General features: G+C 48.2%; 1 protein-coding gene across 1 annotated transcript; it reads left to right on the plus strand.

The window, feature by feature from the left end:
• Window positions 1-460: 460 nt before the first annotated feature.
• On the plus strand, window positions 461-20,259 carry KCNK12 (potassium two pore domain channel subfamily K member 12). Its single transcript, XM_056357668.1, has 2 exons — window positions 461-1,310; window positions 19,313-20,259. The coding sequence occupies exons 1-2, from the start codon at window positions 959-961 to the stop codon at window positions 20,206-20,208; spliced, it is 1,248 nt and encodes a 415-aa protein (XP_056213643.1). The 5' UTR covers window positions 461-958; the 3' UTR covers window positions 20,209-20,259.
• Window positions 20,260-21,545: the final 1,286 nt, after the last annotated feature.

Genomic DNA, 21,545 nt, shown 5'->3' on the forward strand with positions numbered 1-21,545 from the left:
TGGCTGCAATTAATTAATTAGCCCTCCACCGACCACCGCTAGCTCCCTCAAAACCACCTCACTTGGCACCGGGCATAGAGAAAAGGTTTTAAAGCTAAAAACCTCCGCAACAGCAAGGCAACGGCAAGGGGGGCGGCAGCCGTCCGGGGCCGCAGTGGGCAGCAGAGACCAGGGGAGCAGCGGGCAGGGCAAGGCAGGGGAGGGCAGCGGGCAGGGGAGCGAAGCGGGCAGGGCAGGGTAAGGCAGGGGAGGCCAGAGCAGGGAGCAGGGCAAGGCAGGGGAGGGCAGTGGGCAGGGCAGGGCAAGCCAAGGCAGGGGAGAGCAGCGGGCAGGGGAGAGCAGGGCAGGGCAAGGCAAGGCAAGGCAGGGGAGAGCAGCGGGCAGGGGAGGGCAGCGGGCAGGGGAGAGCAGGGCAGGGCAGGGCCGCCCCGCTCCGCCCCGTCCCTCCCCCGTCCCGGGCTGCGGGCGGCCCCCCGGGGGCGCGGCACCGGCGGCGGCTCCCCGGCCCGGGCGGGCGGCGGCGGCAGCGGGGCCGGGGGGGCCTTTCGCGCCGGGGCCGCGGCTGCCGGGGGCCGCGCCGCACGCTCCCGCCCTCCGCCCGCCGTCGGCCGGGCGCCGAGCGGAGCCTCCGCCTCCGCCTCCCCGCGGCGGTCTCCCCCGCGGCGGGGCCGCCGCCGCCGCCCCGCATGGCCAGAGCCAGCCGGCCGGGGCGGGCCGCGCCGCAGCAGCCCCCCGGCCCCGCGGGCGAGGGGCGTCGGGCTGAGGGCGGGCGGGCGAGAGCGGCGGCCCCGGGGCGCCTCCGCCAGCCGGCCGGGCAGCCCCGCCGGGGGATGACTCAGAGCCGCGGCCCCTGCAGCGAAGCCGCCGCCGCGCCGGGCTCCGCGCCGCGCCGCCCCATGCCCGCGCCCCCCGCCGGGGGCCGCCCGCCGCCCGCCGCGCCCGCCGCGCCGCGCACCGGATGATGCCCCCGCGGGGGGCGGCGGGCTCCTGCCGCCGGCGGCGCCTGGCGCCCCTCAACGAGGACAACGGGCGGTTCCTGCTGCTGGCCGCCCTCATCGCGGCGTACCTGAGCGCCGGCGCCACCGTCTTCTCGGCCCTCGAGAGCCCGTCGGAGGCGGCGGCGCAGCTCCGCTGGAACCGGACCCTGCACAACTTCAGCCGCATCTTCAACATCAGCCTGCCGGAGCTGCGCGTCTTCCTGCGGAGCTACGAGGCGGCCATGGCCGCGGGCATCCGCGTCGACGCCCTGCGGCCGCGCTGGGATTTCCCCGGCGCCTTCTACTTCGTGGGCACCGTCGTCTCCACCATAGGTGAGCGGGGCCGCCGGGGGGTGCCGCGGCCGCGGCCCCGCGCCGGTCGTTATAGCGACCAAAGTTTGGGGAGAGGCGCTGCCGCGTTGCCGTGGCAACCGGGGGCCTGGCAGTCGCGGAGAGGGGGGCCCGGGTCCCTGTCCCCGCTCACCCCGCACCCCGCGGGGGTCGCGGTCCCCCCCGCCCCGCTGCACGGAGCCCGCCGGGGCCGTGGGACCGCTGGCTGGCGCGGTAGCCGCTGTCCCGGCCCGGCGGCGGCGGGAGCCCCGTGTCCCCCGCCCAGCAAACTTTTGCTGCCGGCTGGGTGGCGGCACGGGTGGGCTTCGGCCGGCCCGAAGGAGCGAACGGACTGGGTCGTGGGCGCCCCCCGCGCTGCCCTCCCTGCCCTCCCTGCCCGCGCTGCCCGCCCGCGCTGCCCTCCCTCCCTGCCCGCAGCGGGTGCGCCACACGGTCAGCGGCTCCTTAGCAGAGAGGCGGCCCCGGGGGCTGGTAGCCAGCGGGCTACTGGAGATGCTGAAGCGGTAGCCAGGCTTTCGCCGTTGCCTGATCGCTGAACTTGATGCTGGTTTTCATTGCTGACATAGTTAAGATGTATATGTAAATAAAGACATAATCTACACGCAGCCGCATGTCTTCTAGCTGTACCATAATGTACGTTCTCAGTACATCGTTGGTGACAGCTGGCTGCAGGTACCCGTATCAGATAGGTGTTTAGGAAGAACCTCGCTTTATGAGGAAATGGTGAGTTTTGGGGGGAGGAATTTTTTTTTACTCTAAAATTGCCAGGTTTTTACTCTAAAAGCACCGTTTAAAACTGCCGTGTGAGAGATTTACTTGGAAGTAAAGCTGCGGCTGTCTGCTGCTCTCAGGGTATTGCTTGAGAAATCCCATCCCTGCGAACACAAGGTCTTAACGATTTTCTCTCTCTGCCAGGGGCTTCTGAGCATAAATGCCATGCCTTCCTTTTATTAGAGAGGAAGAAATTATTGCACTTACATTCATTAGGTTTGGAAAATGTTTTATCAATAGTGACTAATCTGTATAATAGAGTCGTGATGGTGACTACAGCAATGTTGTCGGGTATTGTTACTTTTTGCATTGAATAATTCAGTTAACTTTTCCCTTTCAAGTACAATAAATATTACAGTCATTAAAACACCGTTTTAGTTGTTAGGCCTTCTTCATCACAAAAGCATATATTTTTAAGAGATTATTATGACTGACCTGAATGGATGGAGAAAAAAAAGTCCGTGTATTAACAAATCTACTCTTTCCTTACACCTGCTGTAGAAAACAGAGAATCTTCAGGTGGTGTGTGAAGGCAGATCTGTGCACTCCTGCCCCAGCCCTGGCTTCTCCTCTCTGTCCTTATTGAAATGTAAAATGCTGCCTCTTCATTTGCAAGCATTTGTTTGCGTCTCCACTTTGTTGCCTTACCTGGGCTGAGGGGATGAGCAGCTCAGCAAGGTTTTTGGCTATCTTGACAGGTGTAAATGGCTGGAGCAGGGACTGTGTTTCTCATATTCCTGTAGCACAGCCCAGGGCACCGCTCTTCCTTTATAGTCAACAATGTCAAGATCTCTCCCACAAGAGATGGAGGCTGAAGCTTGTTTTCCCCCGACTACAACAAAGGCCAGATTCTGCCAAGTGTTCCCCTGAGCAGTACCTTCTCTTGGCATACTACCTGCTAGTGCTTACTCCTCGATTGCTTACAGTACTTTGCGTGAGTTCAGCGAGCCTGCTGCAGAGCAAGGTTTGGCTCTGAGTGAGGAGATGCAGCAGCAGGAGTCGTGCCTTGGGGCTCAGCGAAGGCCATGGCAGAGCCCCTGTGCTGAGGGCACATGCCAGCAGGAGTAGTTTCTCCTGGAGTACCGGCATCCCAAGGCTCCTGCACCCCATCCTGGCATAGCTCTTAGTAGCTACATGTGCAGCTCTGGCAGATGAAGAACTGCTGCCCCCACCTCAGCGCTTCTCCTCACTTGCCTCTTCAAGCTGCTGCAGCTTGCAGAGAGGCAAAGCCCACGGTGAGCTCAGCCTAGCTGCTTCTCCACAGGCAAGGTTTCTTCTGCCGCACAGTTGTATTCAGTTATTACTGGCGGCTGTGCTTGCCCGGCAAAAGCAAAAAACCCCAGCAAATTAACTATTTGTCCCGCTAAAACCCAAAAGCCGTACTCTTAATGAAACATGGACAAAGCTGTCTTGCTCACAGTCCCAGCATGGGTGAAACCAAATGGTAGGCATCAGAATGTCACCTGGGGCAGCGGTTCCAGAGCCATTCTTTCGTGGTCCCTTTGTTCCCTCCCAGCTAGCTCACTGATGTACCTGCCTACCTGGGCTACCTTTGATGCCGCCGTCTGCTCACGTACCATATTAGCCTGGTTCAGAGCGGTTTCACTTGCCTTCACGTCACACTTAATTCACAAGGAGAATGCTGTCTTTACTCAGCCGCACCAAGAACATCTACAGTCAAAACAGCTTGCCTTCCTCAACAACTTCAGCAGTTACATGTGTCAAAGCAACTTTATTACTCCAGCTAAACACGCTCCTAGTGACGCATCGGAAGGGTTTCTTACTCATTGCTTAACAAACAGCAAGTAGACACCATGTCTGTCAAGGGTAGATCACCCACAGGTTACTCAGCCTCTGATCTGTAGAGGATTCCAACTCACAGAAAACTCGCTGGTCTTTTCGAGTCCTCACTCTGCTCTCCCTGGGTTTAATAAAGCTACTAAATCATTCATATGTATATATATGAATGTACCTATATAGATATGAAATACTGTCACCTGGGGACAGTGCTGCAAGTTTTCCTGGGTTTGTGTAAGCCGAACAGGGGGAGGGGGCTCCAGTTCTCCATCCCTCCGTGAACACAAGGGTTAGGTACTGTCAGGCTTGGAGCAAGCTGCACCATCCACCCTCCTTGAGCAGGGCCTTTGCAGAGCCGAGCAGCTCCCCTTTGTTAGGTGCTTTGTCTCCTCTACTTCCCTGGCTGCAGTTCTGCATCTTCCCTAGTCACACAGGGAGGCAAACAAACCCTCTGGGTGGGAAACACCTTAGTGGGGTCTTTAAGAAACGAGGGAGAGTTAAAATGAAATGTTAAGCCTGATCTTAAAGCATCTTCCTGAACAGCCCACAAAGTGGTGGCTTGCAGTCCATAAAGCACTCTTGATAGCACTCTGGGCATTCAGTTTTTTATTTTTGCATTGTTTGGTTGAACACATTTGCATTTGTGGTTGAATAATGAAACACTGAGTCTATTTTTCACTAGACATCTCAATTTTCAGAGCTATTTAAGAAAACTCTTCAGTCCAATTTCTGCCTTCCTGCTGTCAGTCTATACCATTTATTCAGTCATGATTTTGCACTCCAAAAGGTATTTTTTTATAGGCAATTATTATTATTAATTTGTTCTCATTCTTTAAGGAGCAGCTCGGTGAAATGTGTTCTTGATTCATGGGTCTGACTGGCAGTACCTTCATTTTCACTTGAGTTTTTTCCTTCCTTCCCCGAATGCAAATCACAGATAGTTCCCAGCACAAGCAAAGCAGCACTCGGACCAGTTTTCTCCGTGGTAAAATGCTGCGGAGTGCAGCAGCATCCATCCTAGCTTCCCCCGTGCTCTGGTGGCACCAATTCATTCTGCCTAGTGCATAAGGCAGCTCTGGGATGCCCGAAGCTCTGGAGTTCTGGTTCAACCCACGAGTCTAGACTCTGTACCCAGATTTTTCTCTCTCAAATGTTAGAATAAACATGAGATGCCTATCTAGTAAAACATATCAAGGCATTGACTTAGTAAATTTGGATTTTAAGCTTTGTATGTGTAAGGATGTTTTCAAAAATCAAGTGATACAATTGCTTTATAGAAATCCATACTGGGCATTAAAAATTGAGATCAAAAGAAGTACTCCAACATGTAAAAGTGATTTTTCAACATAATATTTTTAAAAAGCACCCTTACTGTGGGTGGATTTTTTGGGGATGGAATGTGTCTGGGTTATAGGTGCTTGAGAAGGACCCCAGGGAAGAAAAGACGCAAAGTTCTGTCCCTGCCCGGCTGTGCAAGGGTTACGGGTGTTCAGAGCACAGGACCGTTCATCCTTCCCTTATCCCTGAGGTATCCTGTGAAATGGCTCAGTATTCACGAAGGGATGGGGCATGCTCTGCTCCTGTCTCACAGAGCTAAGGCACAGCTCTGTGGTGAGATGAGAAGCAGAGCTCTGAAACCACATGAAAAAAGGCCACATAATGGGAGACATATCATTTGGTATTTTTTTATTTCCAGCTAACTAGCTCCCAGCAGCTGCCTTGCTTTCCTTGCTCAGGGTGGCAGCTGGATTCGACCCTCTTCCCTGGGTCCTCTGTAGGGACCTGGCACACCCAGCACATCATTTCTGCTTGTGCTCCACAGCCTAGGCACCACTGCCACGCACTTGTAAAATATCCTCTGGCTCTGGGTCATAGTCTTTTGAGAAAATCTGAAGGTCCAGACGTGCTGAAGGCGATAATGCGATAGCAACGATGTGCAGAAGACAGTGGGGCAGCTCAGCACGTGCGCGGTCAGGTGTTGGACTGCAGTGCTGTGAGCCTGCCTGAGAGCAGCCACTTCACACGGTAATTTGGCAAGAAATTCCACAAATAACCGAGATGGTCTGAAGGCTTTAAGGGGAAAATATATTTGCCCTGTCTTCTTCACTGTTGTATTTCAGGATATGAATCTGAGCTGCGGCTGGGGAAGGTTCTGGCTCTGCTCTCCATGAGTGCACTTTCAGTGTCTGTACGGCCAAGACAAACCAAAAAGTGACAAACCAGCGTGTGCACCTCAGCGGCAGCAGCGTTACGCTCCATCAGGGCTCTGCAGTTCTCTGAGGCTTGTACAGGCAGCTTTTGCAGATTCGCATTAGGGGGCAGTTGCCTCCAGAGCTGACCTTTTTGAAGTTAAAAAATAACGAAACAAAAAACAAGCGAGGAAGCAGTTGGAAGAGCAAGCAGTATTATTAGGCTGCAGTGTCAGGTTATTTGTCTTTGCCATCCCAGATGCGGTCTGCAGCCAGCAGGAGTTTCAGCTTAGTCTGCTGCAGCCGGATCCGATTCCTTCGGTGTGTGTTATGTTTTGATCAATGTGCCGGTGGGTTGGTGAAAGTTATTTTCTCACTTGGGTATTCTTGATAAAGAACAGCAAGAGGCTCAGAGGCCAGCAGGTCAACTGTCAGCATTTTTCTGTGGAGAGAAGTGATCCTACAGTGATTTTCCCTCAGGTGAAGACCTGGCACCATGCAATGTTTTCTGCTTGCTGCAGCTGCATGGGAGTACTGACTTCTTCAGGTGCCACTGACAGGAATTTCCTAAATGTGTGGCCATAGGTTGGGTGCTCCAAGCAGAAAAGTAATCTTAGTCATAGCTTGCCTTCCTGTAGGTGACAGCAACAAGGATGACTTCGGGGTGTCCCTGCTGAAGGGCCACAATGAAATAATTTTGGTCTGAAATTTGTTGGGTTTTATTCTAGAAAGTGGGAGGGAGGAACCCCAGTACTTTAAATAAATCCCTTTTTAAAAGAAAAACAGTTTCCTGAAAATACTATTATAATCAGTCTCGGTACTGCTTAAGGTTTGCTTGCCCCTGTAGGGTTATGCCAGACCTGGAAGATGGAGCTATTGCTGTGCTTCGGTCATCTAAACGGAGTGATTTCTACGGAGCACACCAGCTCAGATTACTTAATCTGAAGAGTTTCAGAGGTTTCTTAAGTATTAGACCCTAGCTATGAAACCAAGTGTTTCAAAACAGTACCGTCAGTACAATGGAGACCGTTGTTTTACAGCTGGAGAGGTTAGTTCAAGGACAACCAAACTGCACTTCTTTTTGCTGTGGCTGTGGAGTTTGGGGTGCTCAGCTGGAGCACTGAAACCTGGGGTCTCCAAACTGGGTGTCGAGCACCACAGCATCTCGGAGCAGTCACCCAAAAACAAAGCCCATCTGTCACATCAGGGAATAAAGAATTTGCTCAGCATCACATGAGTTACGGTCCAGCATCTCAGAAGTCAGGGGCGTTTTATATTGACTTACTGTGTGCTGGCTGCTTAAAACAGACAAACTGGAGTTTGTAATCAAGGGTTCTCTATTTTTGCAGCCTTCAGGGTCCCTCTAGCTTGGGTAATTGAAGGAGCAATGTCTACTTAGTGGGCACGTACCCCCTGCTTAGCACCACATTCAATTTGGTCTTCAGTGATAGTCCTGCTGGGCAGCAAATACCCCTGTTTCGGTTCCCTATGCATTTATAAGAGCTTGGAGATGCGGTTGCAAACCAAACATTGTTAGGCCAAAATAGCACTTTGACAGCTTTCCATCAGCAGAGGCGACGTGTGTGGCTCCAGCCAGTCGGTCTGCATTACTAAGCGACCTCCCTGTAAACCAGTTACCGGGACCATAATCGCTGGGCTGCCCTGTTTGCTGTAGGCTCATAAATCCAAATCCTGCCTGAAACCTTACGGGCTGTGTTCCCATGGAGCCTGGCCAGTCCCTTGCCGCTGCCCTCCCCCTTGGCTCTGCTGGGGATATTCCCCCTTTCCTTCTCTCGCAGCTTGCCTGGCGCTCCCTGCTCGCCCGCCTTGCCCGGGCACTCCTCCTTTCTCCAGCTCCTGCCACCTCCCTCCCAATTAGCATGCCCTCCCCTACCGATGATTTATTGGCTTGATTAAGTTCTGAGTATCTGTTTGATTTCTTCGCAGTCTTTCAAGTTAATAGCTCCCAAAGAAGTCAGAAGTCAAGCTTTACAGTTTCATTCTGTTCCTCGTCACACCTGTCCCTCCTCCCTAGCGTTAATTGACCCTCATTTCTTGTTCCAGTCTATTTCTTCCTTCTCCGATTGTCTTCACTTTGACACGGGTGATACACACTTCATCATTTTTTCTCACTTTTACACACTTTATCTTTGCAAGCACACTATTTGCTATTATGTGAGCTTTAATTGCCTTTCATCGTGGAGAGAAGAGGAAAACAAGCATGGGATAGAGCTGTTGGCGATTAACTTTGTGTAGCAGTATCTACTCCTGGCGTTGCGCTGGAAAATACAATGTCATCTCTTTAGCATTACCTTATCGTTGCAGCTGTTAAAGTCAAGGAGGATTTTACCTCTTTCCATAGTGAATTCAGGGTTAGAGCAATAGCAAACCATCTTGAAACATTTTGTCTGCAATTTTTAGCACAAGGATGGCTTGGTATTATTGGAAACTTAGCAGGTACCCATGATCGGGATAAGCCTTGCCTACCTGTGCCAAAAGAGACAGTTTTCACTGTGTGCCAGCACCAAGCGCGTACCTGGGTGCACGACCGGTGGGTGAGGACAGAGGTAAGTGTTCGTGCTGGTGAACGTTTGAAATGTGAAAGTCCTCCTGAGCGCAGTAAACCTTTGAAGTGATAATAAAACCTTTTGTGAATAGAAACACTGAAGTAACAAACAGAATTATAATCTAAGGGGCAATTGCCTAGCAATCCAGACAAATCAAATATGTTTAATTTTATATCTCCTCAATAGCCTGCTTCTGCTGAAGTCAATAGTAGACCAGTCTACAGAGCTTTAGGAAATCCTACCTTACTCATTTTATTGGCACGCTAGGCGGATAAAACAAATGTAGGGCTGATGTTGGCAGCACTTGTCGTTCCTGTTAAGTAATACATCTTCCTGAGCTCGGTGGGTCTGCCCATGGCAATGGGTGCTACACCTAGCTGTAGACTTGGGAAGATTTTGATGCAACCTCTCTTGAATTAAGTGAGAACTAGAATGAAAATTAAATCTAATTGCGTTAGATGAGGCAAAGCGTTAGCAGCCTTTCCAAGTAATTAAAGCTTTGGAGTGGAATAAGATAAGAAATTGAACAGTTTGATGTTAACATGTGGGATTACTTATATGGGTGAGGCATTGCTATTGCTCGTGTTTGAAAATCCATAGTAAGTGCTTCTGACTCAGTGATGAAAAAAGCAGTAATACCTTGATGACAACTGTATCCCCACAGTGATTCCTCAATTAATTTTAACCTTTCTGAGCTTGTGCCACTGCAGCTTCTTCCCCTTCAGAAATGATGGGCCAAATGTTCACATTCATTCTCAAGTCTTACGCAGAAAGATTTAATCACGGCAGAAACAGCAACTAGGGGGAATTTGCCCACGTAAGAACTGGGGGAGAAACTAAGTCAGTACATTTCGATTGAAAAGAAAAGCAGATTAAATCCTTTTGGTTATTCATTATTGAATATTCTGACATCTTTTTGCTTGGACTGAGTATTGTGCAAGCAATACATTTATCTCTTGAGGATAAACAAAAAATACAGCCTCTTTCGTGCTCGGTGTGTACAGAGTCAAGTCTGCTTTTAAGCCCTTTGGGGGTGGAAATGACTGTGGTGTAAAGATCTTTGTAAATCCAAATTGTTATTTTAATGAGAGGGGCAGAAAGGAGCTGTTTGATAAAATCATTTGCCCGTTTACAAAAACTGCTACTGGAAAAGCTGTGAGGACAAGGCAAATCTTAAGCTCACAACTGTCTTGATAACGTGGCAAAGTTGTTCGGTATCATTAAATTTAAAAGTAGTCAAGGGAGATACATACTAACTAAGGAAGGAAGATTAATGCAGAAGTAGAAAATGAGAAGTAACTGGTTATTGGCAGTCCTGTCACCCTGTGTTTCTATTACAGTTACTTAAAATTAGATCTTTGTGCCTTTGTGAATGAATTTTAGAAGAGCTGCCCAGGCAAAAAGATACTTGAGAATTTGCTGCTTTGCTTTCAGCTGGAACTTTTTGAAATAAGGGACTCATGAAGATGTATTTAAGCCATTAAGAAGTCAAGGTAGATTTCTCAGTTATTTTCATTAACTTGTAACTGTAGAAGCTTGTACAGAGATTTGGGAAAAAATGGCCCAAAAGTGGGAAAGATGTTTGTGTGTTCAGGGTCTTCTTATGCTACAGGTCCACCTTTATAGGCTAGCTCTTTGTAATGCCGACGAGCTGAGGCAGCTATCAAGAAATAGATGTTCTCTGAATACCTGCCTACGTACACAGGCACCAGGGCAGAAGAAAAATACGCTGCAAGTCTGTTGTTTAATCCAGTCAAAAGAGAAGCCAGTGATTTAACCATTTGACAGCCTTCCCATCCATAAGGCTTAGAAAGCCCAGGAGTGACATCTTGTTTTAGCAGATTTCTCACGTGGGGAGATACGACATACACTCAAGATCACTTGTGAAATTCAGATAATGTGATTTCTTAGCCTGAAAAGAGGAGTAGTATGGGATATACCGGCACTGGAGTGGCAGTACATGTGCAAGTATTCTTCCGAAGCCCGAAATGTCTCAAGAATATACCAACATGGGGATGCCATTTTTCTTATTTTCTTGCAGTTCAGAAAAAACAATTTTGCACAACTTTGGGTCTGCTCAGGCATCTGGAACGTGACTACAAGTTTCAGTAAGCAGCAAAAGCAGGTATGAATACTAATGTTTGAAACACTCCATTTGAAATGAGAGGGCATAAGTTTTTTTTTCTGTTAGGGTGTTGCTTAGATACACAATTATTCACACTCACACAAAAAAAACACATTTTCGAAAACATAGGAAAATAAGAGCGGAAGCAGCTTTAAAGGATGAAAAAGTAAGACTGCAGCAGAAATCAGCTTTGGAAACCTTGTTCACCTTGAATCATATTATCAGCTACATGAAGACTGTGGGCAGGTCAGAGGAGGTGGCAGTGTGTGGGTCCAGATATTGGACACGGCTCCAGAGAGGGAAGGAATTGGCCACACTTGGGTCAATGAGCTGAACCTTCACGTACATCTGTGGTTACTGAGATGGGATTTGTGTATTTCGTGGTTATCATGCTTTTGGTTTTGCAGATTTTTTTTAAATAGTTACTCTACATTCAGGGATGTTTCCTCTGTCTGATACTGTCTCAGGGACTGCTGTGTTTTAGCTGAGGTTCAGCAGTGCTTAGGTAAGCCAGGGCTGGTGCTTCTGCACACAACAGGAACGTGAGCAGGGCTTTGCTATGGCCCCAACAACTGTCAGTGCCAGGTTTTGAAGACACTTACCCTCTAGTGCAAGGCAGAGGTTTTCTGCCATCATATAACTGACTCAAGCAACCAAGGAGCGTGCGGGCTATATTTTACCATTATTAACACCTCCATCATTTCAGAAAAGACTATAGCACAGTGTTTGTCCCCAGCTGTTAGGAAAAGGAAAGAAAACAAACCAGAGGTAGGACCCTGCAATGGTCAGGTGCGGAGGCAGCCACCAGAGCAGCTCTGGGCTAGCAGAGGTCAATTCGCAAGGAGGCAGGCTGCAACCAAAAGAAGGAGCATCCAGCTGTCATCCCCTTTTTCTGGAAGTCTTCCTTTGTGAGGTGCTTTTGCACTAACTTAGCCAACACTAACCCATATCCTTTCAGTTTTAACGAGCCATTAGAGCACCCCAGCCGTGCCAAGGGGCAGGGCGACTGACCAAACAAGAGGGAGTTCAGTATCATCTTGCTGAAGGTTTGCCCAAGAAAGGGAGCATCAAAGGAAGGAAATAGTTTCAGTGTTGATTTTTAGGACTGTAAACCAGAGTCTGGCCCCAAGAGTTTAGCAGAGAAGATTATTATTTTTTTTATATACTATATATTATATATATATATAATATTATTTACAAGAGCCATATAACCTGAAGCATTGGAAGAAAGTTTGTTTATGGAAGTATGTTGACAGAGAAGGAAGATGGTCAGGCCACAGGACGCCTCAATCCCTTTACAGTTGAGAGTCAGCAAGAGTAACGCCACCTCATAGGTCCTGACTTTCTTCTTCTCTGTGCAGTTTGAATTCATACTCCTCTGATTTTCTTCCTTCTCGGAGCTTCATTCCCCATTGTCTCCTTTTAGGAGCCGGCCCCTGTCCCTCATTAGAAAATCTGCTCTGCTGCAGTAGAATTAACCAGAAAAACCCAACATAAGCTTGGCAAAGGTTTGGAGCCTCAAGCCCGTGACCCTCCCCATGTATTCCCTCTTCAGGGGGGCTGCTTAGCAAGACCTCCGGCCGGAGCTGCTGCTCAGCTGGCAGCGCTGGTGGCTTGGCACAAGCCTGTCCCCATTTGCTTGTACAAGTTGCATAGAGGAGCAGCCAGCCCCAGCCAGGGAACCGTAAAACTGATTTAGAGACACTTCTGCGTCTCCCTTGGCTTGGTTCTGTGCCAGAGAAGCTTGGCCAGACCAGATGATCAGCCTCCTTCTGTATTTATTGGGCTATATTTTTATGGTAATGACACGTAGTGGTGAGCAAGGGTGGACTTGTTTAGTCTTTGGTACACGCTTTCTCCTCACGCTGTACACAGAAAGGGCGGCATGTGGTACAACTGAGAGTAAAAGCTCTCCTACTTGTGGTAAATAACAGGGCAGGAGTACTGCTGCTGCTGGCGAAGCTGAAGGCCCAGCATTTCTCTTTTTAAGGATCATTTATCACTCAAATTTACAAAAGTTAGGCCACTTGAGATGATAAATGTGCCTCCTGAGTACTCACTGAAAACTGAAGATCTTTCCTGGAAAGCTCAGATGGAAGGTGTTAGCATAGGAAAACACACTTGGGAAACCTGCTGGGAGGAGGAGGAGAAGGCAAAGATACGTGAGCAGCCAGATTTTGAGGAGCATATTCCTCTCCCCTTTCCTAGGGGACCTTAGGGGGCACCCCCAACGCCTTAGACCCCATCAAGGTGGTAACATTTGAGGTTTCTGAGAAGAAACCTCACCCTTACTCCTCCTGGGTCTGGCATATCCTTCACCCTAAATATGTTGCTCCAGCTCTGTCAGGCATGATGACATCTCCATAAGGCATGGAGTCCCCTCCTCACCTACCTGCTGACGCAGCTGGGTGTCAGCCACACACGGCAACACCTCCGTGTGCGAGTACCCTACACCTGGAGTCAGGCTTCATGTTCCCATCTGCAGGGGGTTTCACAAGACAGTGGTTTCCTTGCAGCTTCTTAGCCTCCAGCCACCCCCCCATCACCTTTCTAGCAGAGGAGATGCTTCACCACCTTCTCCCCTCCAAATTTCCTCTCCAGAGCACCCAAGTCCCCTCTTCGGTGCCAGGCTCACAGCCACCAGCACCTCTGGTTACCTCCACAGCCCCCTCCATCACATTGCTCCCTGTTGCAGGTGCCTCCTGCCCCTCGTGGCATCCTGCTGCTCCCAAGGGATGCCCACGGGAGCACAGACCACAAGCAGAAATCACAGGTTGCTGGAGGGGCTGGCGAGTCCCAGCATCCCTGGTCTGCCAGAGCTGCCCCACTGCCTCCCAGCCCTGGGGACAAGGTGCTGCTCTCCAGCCCTGGGGACAAGGTGCTGCTCTCCAGCCCAGGGGACAAGGCGCTGCTCTCCAGCCCTGTCTCTCATCCTCACCCAAGTCACTGGTGGCATAATTTTAGGTTCATCTTTGTCATTCCCCTCTACGGAAAAATATTGTTACATCTTGGGCTCTTGTTATACCCTTCACATGCACCTGGTAGCCAACAACCATTTATTATCTTTACCTTTCAGTTATTTAATGTCATGGCTGCCAGTTTAATAACTTTTTTTTTTCCCCCCAAGGAAACGTACGTTATTTTAGGCTGACAATTCTATTAAGTCTTTCAAGAAACAATGTACTTTAAAGAGGAATGAAGATGTGGCCATGGCCTTTTAGGCTGTGGTTTAAATCACAGCCAGCAGAGAAATGCTGAGGGTGATTAATTCTGGATGAGGTGTTTTGTTGTTTGATTCTGGGGATTGATTCTGGATGGTGATTCTGATGCTGAGGTGTTCCCTGATGCTCCACGTAGCAGCGCTTAGGATAACCAGTAACCCGATCACAGCTGTGTTTAAACAGGATAAAATTGGTGCTGTGGAAAGCCTTTAATAATCCAAGCAGCTCCTGGGAACTCCTTAATGTTCAATTAATCACCTCCGGGCTCTGTTCTGCCAGCGTGGCTCCTTTGAGTAGCAGTTGTCTCCAACACCTGACTAATATTTCACCGGTGGAGATGTAACAAGGAGCAACAGCAGTGACCTGGATGGTTTTTAAATACATCCATTGCGTTTATTGTGGTGCTCTTTCAGGTCACAGAATAGACTGGTGGGCACCTTTCCCCACAGTCTCTGGTGGACTGGTTGCATGCATGAATGTTTTTGAGTACTGAACAGTCAGAGGAGTTCAGGGGAAAAAAGACCTGGTTTAGTCCACCCTGGTTTACAAAGCGAATTTACAAGACCTCTGACCACCTATTTACTGTAGGCTTTGGGGAGAATAATCCATATTAAAAGAATGTTATTAAAATTACAGTTAGGAAATTAAAGTTGGGAAATGCCAGAAACAGCCAGCTTATTCAACTTGAAGTGGTATATGTATTACCAAGGATGGGTGCATCGAGAGATTAGATTGATTGATTGATTGATGGATTGATTGATTATGGGAGCCTGTCCTTAGCTGCATAGTCACTCAGTATTTTCTCCATGAAATATCTGCTCCAGTACAGGGATTACCAAGGACTGCCAGCTTGTGTGTGATACCTGTGAGAGCACCCCCAAAACCTGCAGTGCTACCTCATGTCTTCAGGTGTAACATGTGTCTGATTTAAAGGGTCTTAATGCACACAGTGCTGGACAGGGGCTACTGTTGAGGAGCTCTGTCTCCAGATAGTAATCTAAATAAGATCAAAAGTGATTGTACAGCATCGTTGATATTAAAGGCTCTGGCAATGGAAAAGCTCTAAATAAATTTACCGTTTCAACCCAAAGTGGGGTGGTATTTTAATAAAGCAGGCTGGCAAAGATGTTAAAGGGAAAGTTAGTTGTTCATTTGTAGTCTGAAATAGCAAAGCCAGGTGGAAGAACACCTTTGTAGTATTCTCACTCCTTGGGCAAAAGCACTGGATGCAGCAGAAGGTTTCCATCTGCGGCGGTTTTGTCGGCTCTGAGCTGTGACCCTGTATCCAAGGCAACTGTTTCTGGATGTTGGGTGGTAAGGAGCTGCAGAATAAATGAGAGGTAGTTGTGAAAATCACAGGTATGACTGGACCAGGGGCAATAATGATGAAATGCTAACAGGTGGAGAAGAGATTGAGGGGAGCACCAGAACACGAACGTGGAATTCAGAATAGGATGTCTTGTTCCTTGGTACGGTATGGTATATGTGTTAGTCAGTAAAGACCAACCAAGACTATTGGAAAGCCATGAAGTAAAGCAAGTGTGGAACAGACACGAAACAGAATTAGTTGCTCTTAGTTTATCTGTGCTCTGTAATGCCCATCTCTTGGGACCAGCCCTGTAAGAGCTTAATCTTTGTGCTGCAAGAACTTCATTCCCTCTAGAAGCAGTGTTCTGGTTGTAGAGAGGGGGTTTTGCTTATTTCTGAGAATCCAAATTTTTAAAAGTTAGGTTCAACCATTTTAGTTTCTTTTCGTTCCTTTAAATATACCTGCATTATAGTTATGTAGTGATACAGAGGTGATGCTGCTTTCATGACCGAAGTGCTGTCACGCTCCAGGGTTTGGAATGACAGCCCGCTTGTGCTGAGCTGCTGGGCGAGCCGTGTCCCCTGGCACTACGCCTGCATGGGAAGAGCAGAGAGGCTGGCTGAAAGAGGCAGGGACACACTGTGCCGTGGTAAAAGGCTGGAAGACTTCCTTGTGTTCAGTTTTTGAGGTGACCAAAACTTTCCTCCATCTCTGGGTAAATACATGCTCATTGTTCCTTGATACGGTATGGTATATGTGTTAGTCAATAATAGACCGACCAAGACTATTGGAAAGCCATGACAGTAAAGCAAGTGTGGAACAGACATGAAACAGAATTAGTTGCTCTTGGTTTATCTGTGTTCTGTCTGCCACCCCCTTTAATCTCAAAATATGGTGAGACAAGGTAGTAGCCAAACCCAGCCGGCCGGAGAGAAGAGCTCATATTGATATGATATTCCTTTTTGCATTCTGGCATCACCCATCTCTTTTCCCCGTAAGAAAATGGGTAAAAGAAAAGAAAGCAAGAGCGACAGGCAGCGTATCACAAGTTTGTCCAGTTGCACTACCTCTTAAATCCATCACCAGCTACAGTAAATTAAAAATCCAGGTGATCAGAGTGGCAACCACAAAACCTGTTGTGCAAGTCGGGATGAGGGACTCATTAAGTGCCAGCACTTACCTATGAGAGGCTGCCAAGGGATGAATGTTATTTTAGAAGTTTTATCAACTCATCTGTACTAATTCTGTTTGTAGGGGGAGAAGTATCAGCTGAAATTAATGCTGCCACAGAGCTGGTATCTGAAGCGGTGGCTCAGAGTGGGTCAGAATTAGCATGGCGGGGGTGGAAATACTTGTGTCTGAGCCACACAGAACCAACCCCAAGGTTCCTGTACAATACGTGTCAGGGCCGTGAAAAATGCAAAGCTCTGCTGTGCTGCTTCCCTTTTGTTGTCTCAAAAGCACAGGCAGTTCTGGATGAATTTGTTTCATCCAGGCGTCATGACTTAGCCTTGAGCAAGGGCTGAGCTCAGCGGTGTGGTACAGAACATACCAGGGATAACCCCCTCGTGGTCCGTGTGATGCCGAAGGGACAAACACAGCTCACAAAGGAGGACCCTGGACGACGAGTACCTGACCGCACTTCTGCCCGCCAGCTGTCGACCTGAAGTTACTGTGTTTGCCTGCCGGGCATATTTCTCAGCACTCGCAGTGCTGTGCTGGGTCCTTTCACCTTGCATGGCTACATACTGAATTTTGGTAACGTGATGATGCTTCAGAAAATCCTGCTTTAAAAAAGATGCATCAAAATTATAAAACTTCCCCGCCTCTTGAATGATCATCAGAAAATACTAAAAAGCGTGAGTGCATTTACAGCTTGATCCAGACTGTTACTCTCTCTCTTTTTTTTTTTTTTTTTTTTTTGCAATTAATAAAAGCGTCTAGCCATATGTGTGACAATAAACCCATTTATTTTGAGGGTGACGTTCACATGCTTGCTGTGAAGCACATGTTGAAATGCTTTGCTGACAAGGCATGGGCGAACAGATGCCTTCTCCGTAACTAGCTGGCTGTGCATCCCTAGCTGGCAACGGCGGCAGGCTCCCCGGCTCCTCCTGAGGATGAGGCTCCAGTGGATGGATATTCATCATCAAACGAGGAGGCTGCTGCCAGCAGCCAGCCCAGCCCAGGGAACAGCTTCACCCCACAGAGGAGGCGCTGGGAAGAGCTGCCCAGTCACCCACGCTAAGCCCGGGACCCCAAGGCAGGTCTCACGAGGTCTGCTCAAAGGTGGCCTTTTAGCATGACAAAATGGAGAGACCGTGGGTCCAGAACAAAATCTCATGACCTCTTTGGCAATTTTTTATTTTCTGATAATGCTGTGCACATTTTTCACTGTCTTTTACAGAGAAGACTATTTCTGCTGTGAAGGTGCTGCTGATGCAGTGTAGTCCAAATTGCTGGCCCACGGCTGTTCCCAAGCGTGCCAGATCAGTTCTGAAAGCAGGACCACCTCTTCCCCTGTGCACCTTCATGTCGTTGAAAAGCTATTTCCAAGTTTACTTGTCACCAGCGTTTACACTCTTTTGTCAACAAATGCAAAATTTTGTATCAATGAAGCACAAAGGGAGCAGAAGTAAATTACCCAGAAAAATACAGCCGTCACAAAAATAAATCAATAGATTTCAAGCCGCTGTCTCAACTCATTTTACACAGGGAATATTTTCCTGTTGGTGCTTAACGGTGCATCATGATAATAAACTGGATTTAATGATTTCATTATGCTCTATGCTAGAAGTAGCTCCTTTAACTTTGCAAACTTCCGTGATGTGGTCTGGTGTTTATATTTACCTCCCTGGATGTGTTACTTGATCAGCATTTTTATGGAACAATAAGGTAAAGAAATTCCAGCGTGTGGATTTTTCACAAGCCATTAATTTAGAGTAGAGGTGGTTATTTATTTATGGGGCACGAGCAGGCACCTCAATCCCATCAGTATGCTTTTTGACTGAACCACTAAGCGTTTTTACAGGGAAGAATAGCAGAACAAAGGCGATATGTACAGAACGGAGTTTCAGCAGAATCTTCCTGAGATAGTATGTGAAATGTACGTGATTCCTTCCGATAAAATAACGTATCAGGAAATAATGTGGCGCAAACTAACTGTATGTATTTGCATGCAAATGTAAGGTCGCTTTTGCTGTTATTTAAGTATCCGTCGGCATTACTGCTTACCTCTAAAATTATATGTGTGAGTAATGTCAAAACACAATTATTGTAAAGAGGAGGTGAATTAATATTGCTGCTGGATCTTTCCAGGGTTTGTATACTCTGCTTTTCCTATTGAACGGCGCAGCAGTGTTTTCCCTGCTGTAGTTAGCAGGTCCCAGTGCTGCAGCCTGCCAGGCGGCCCGCGGTGCGGCTGTCCTGCCGATGGCTCTGCCCTCCTCCTGTGATGATGCCAGGTGGGCTCGGCGCAGCTGGCATTTGGTTAAGGCTTTAAAGTGCTGTTGTTTTCCAAACAATGTGTAATATTGGGGAGGTGAGGGGGTTTTCCCTGTTGTACGACCTGGAAAATTCCATCTTCTCAGCATGAATGGTATATATAATCAGACCTGATAACAGAAGCGTTACGCTGGGTTCCCTTAAGCTTTCCCTCGGGTTGTGTTGGCTCATACGCGTGGAGCCTTCACCTCATCCCACGTCGGAGAGGTTTGGGCTCAGGAATGCTTTCACCTGCATCTACAGAGCAGTGTTACTCTGTTAATTGTTGCCTTTCACCTCCGTGAGGATTTTTTTGCTTGCTCTTGAGTTTTAGTCATCTCGTTGAGCTTTCTGGTGTCATCTTCATTCTTCACAAAACTGGGTTTCGTGTTGGCCTCAGCTGACTTAGAGGTAGCACTCCTTTCATCCAGCGAGGTGGGACCTTTCTTAAGTTACGTATGTCCTGAGCTTATGCATGAAGAACCGTGTCATTAATGTCACCCATTTCTCTCCCTGCCTTAGGTTTTGGAATGACCACACCAGCAACCGTGGCTGGCAAAGTATTCCTCATCGTTTATGGCCTTTTTGGGTGTGCCGGGACGATCCTTTTCTTCAACCTCTTCTTGGAGCGCATTATCTCTCTGCTGGCGTTCATCATGAAGGCGTGCCATGAGAGACAGCTGCGAAGAAGTGGTCTCCTACCTCCCAACTTCCGAAGGGGGCCAGCTGTGTCTGGGGTGGGCAGCCTGGTGGGGTGGAAGCCATCCGTTTACCACGTGCTGCTGATCCTGGGCATTTTTGCTATTACCCTTTCCTGCTGCGCCTCCGCCATGTATACAGCCGTGGAAGGATGGAACTACGTTGACTCCTTGTACTATTGCTTTGTCACCTTCAGCACCATCGGCTTTGGAGATTTGGTAAGCAGTCAAAATGCTGCATACCAAAATCAGGGATTATACAGATTCGGAAACTTCGTATTTATATTAATGGGGGTATGTTGCATATACTCTCTTTTTAATGTCATCTCAATCGTAATCAAGCAAGTTTTGAACTGGGTGTTGAAAAAATTCGAATGCAGATGTTGCCCAAAGTGCCATAAATCAAGTGCCCGCCTCGGACGTCGCAACGCCATCACCCCAGGAGCCCGCCTGCGGCGACATAACATCTCGATGGATGCTGACAGACAGTACGACAGCGACACCGAGGGGAGGAGGCTCTCCGGAGAGATGATCTCCATGCGGGAGCTTACAGCATCCAATAAAGTCTCCCTGGCCATTTTGCAAAAGCAGCTGTCCGAGACGGCCAACGGCTACCCCAGGAATGTTTGTATCAATACGAGACAAAACGGTTTCTCCGCTGGGGTGGGTGCTCTAGCCATCATGAACAACCGCTTGGCAGAAACGAGTGATTCTAGGTAGAGTTTTTGAAATTCCTTTTGTTTCTTTAATAAAAATAAAGTGGTGGTTAGAGTGGAATTGTCACTGTAAGCTACTGGAACGTTTTCAATTCAGAGACAGCCTTGGTATTTATTGGGCATTCAGCATTTATTTTCTGGGGGTTTTATAAGTCTTCTCTCATATGCAGTAACATCTTTACCATAATGTTACAGTTTTCCCCAAAGGAGTTTTTGGAAGAGACTTGGATGTCTTTGATGCAGAGTCTGATGAAGTTATAGGATGGTGTGCATGGTTAGGATGGTGTTAAAACCAACATGTTCTTCTTCAGAACGTAGCCTGAACCCAAACTCTGTGTTAACATGCATAAAACGGGCAAGTTCAGCTCCAGATTCAAACTTGGGGTTGATTAGGTTTGGCTAAACGAGTACCTGACAGCTTGTTGAAGCCTGGATCTGAACTCTGTGCTCTTCAGCAATTCCTCATAGCAGGCCTGTATATAACATACACATAGGTGACCGCAGTTACACCAGCTTTAGGGTGATTGTGCTTCACATGAATAATCCTACTGACTTCAGTGGTAGAGGATCGAAAGGGCTGACTGAATTCCCCTGCCTACAAATGATGCTTTTTAGCCAGTCTTGTCTGAAACGCTGCCCGCTGCCTAACTCTTAAAAGTCCGGGGATTACCAAGAACCGTGTGAAAACATGCAAAACTATTCCTATCTACTGAGTAAGTGAAGAGAGGCAGTTGTCAACTTTGGTACTGACTTCATTTAATGCAAGAGAAGCCAGTGAGCACCTCTGGTGTCAGGTGTTTGCATCACCACTGAAATGCTGATTTCGTTACTTCTAGATGAAAATAAGTAGCTGAAATGAATGTAGCCTCTGTGTTGTCCTAAAATTGGATCTTTTCCTTCTGCAGATTTGTTGCAGAGATTCACACAAATGATTTCCTCGCAGTTCTTTGGGGGTCCCAAGCCGGTACTTGTTTCCCACAAATCTGATCATGTAGGTTATAAAGAGGAGCATTGCTTTGGAGCTCCCCCCAAACCTGGCTTCCCCCAAAACACTGGTACTAAGTCGTAAATTGGCCTTCGGCTGTTGCTGCTGCCTTAGGTCATATTTAATCTGTGCTAGCCCAAAAGAACCAGAAGCAAACCTGGTCCAAGCGTCTAGTTTAGCATGATAAATGGGTGCAGGGGAATTGCTGCAACTCTCTTTTCAGAAATATATGCCCAGCTCTGGATGGTTTCTCTAAATTCTCTATACTGTGCCATTCCTTTCATGATGTGAAGGTAAATAAAAAGGCTTCTGCTGTTCCCAGCAAGAAATAAAACTTCAGCATAAAGTCTGAGAAG

The sequence above is a fragment of the Falco biarmicus genome, chromosome 12 (genome assembly GCF_023638135.1).
Source record: "Falco biarmicus isolate bFalBia1 chromosome 12, bFalBia1.pri, whole genome shotgun sequence".
NCBI lineage: Eukaryota > Metazoa > Chordata > Aves > Falconiformes > Falconidae > Falco > Falco biarmicus.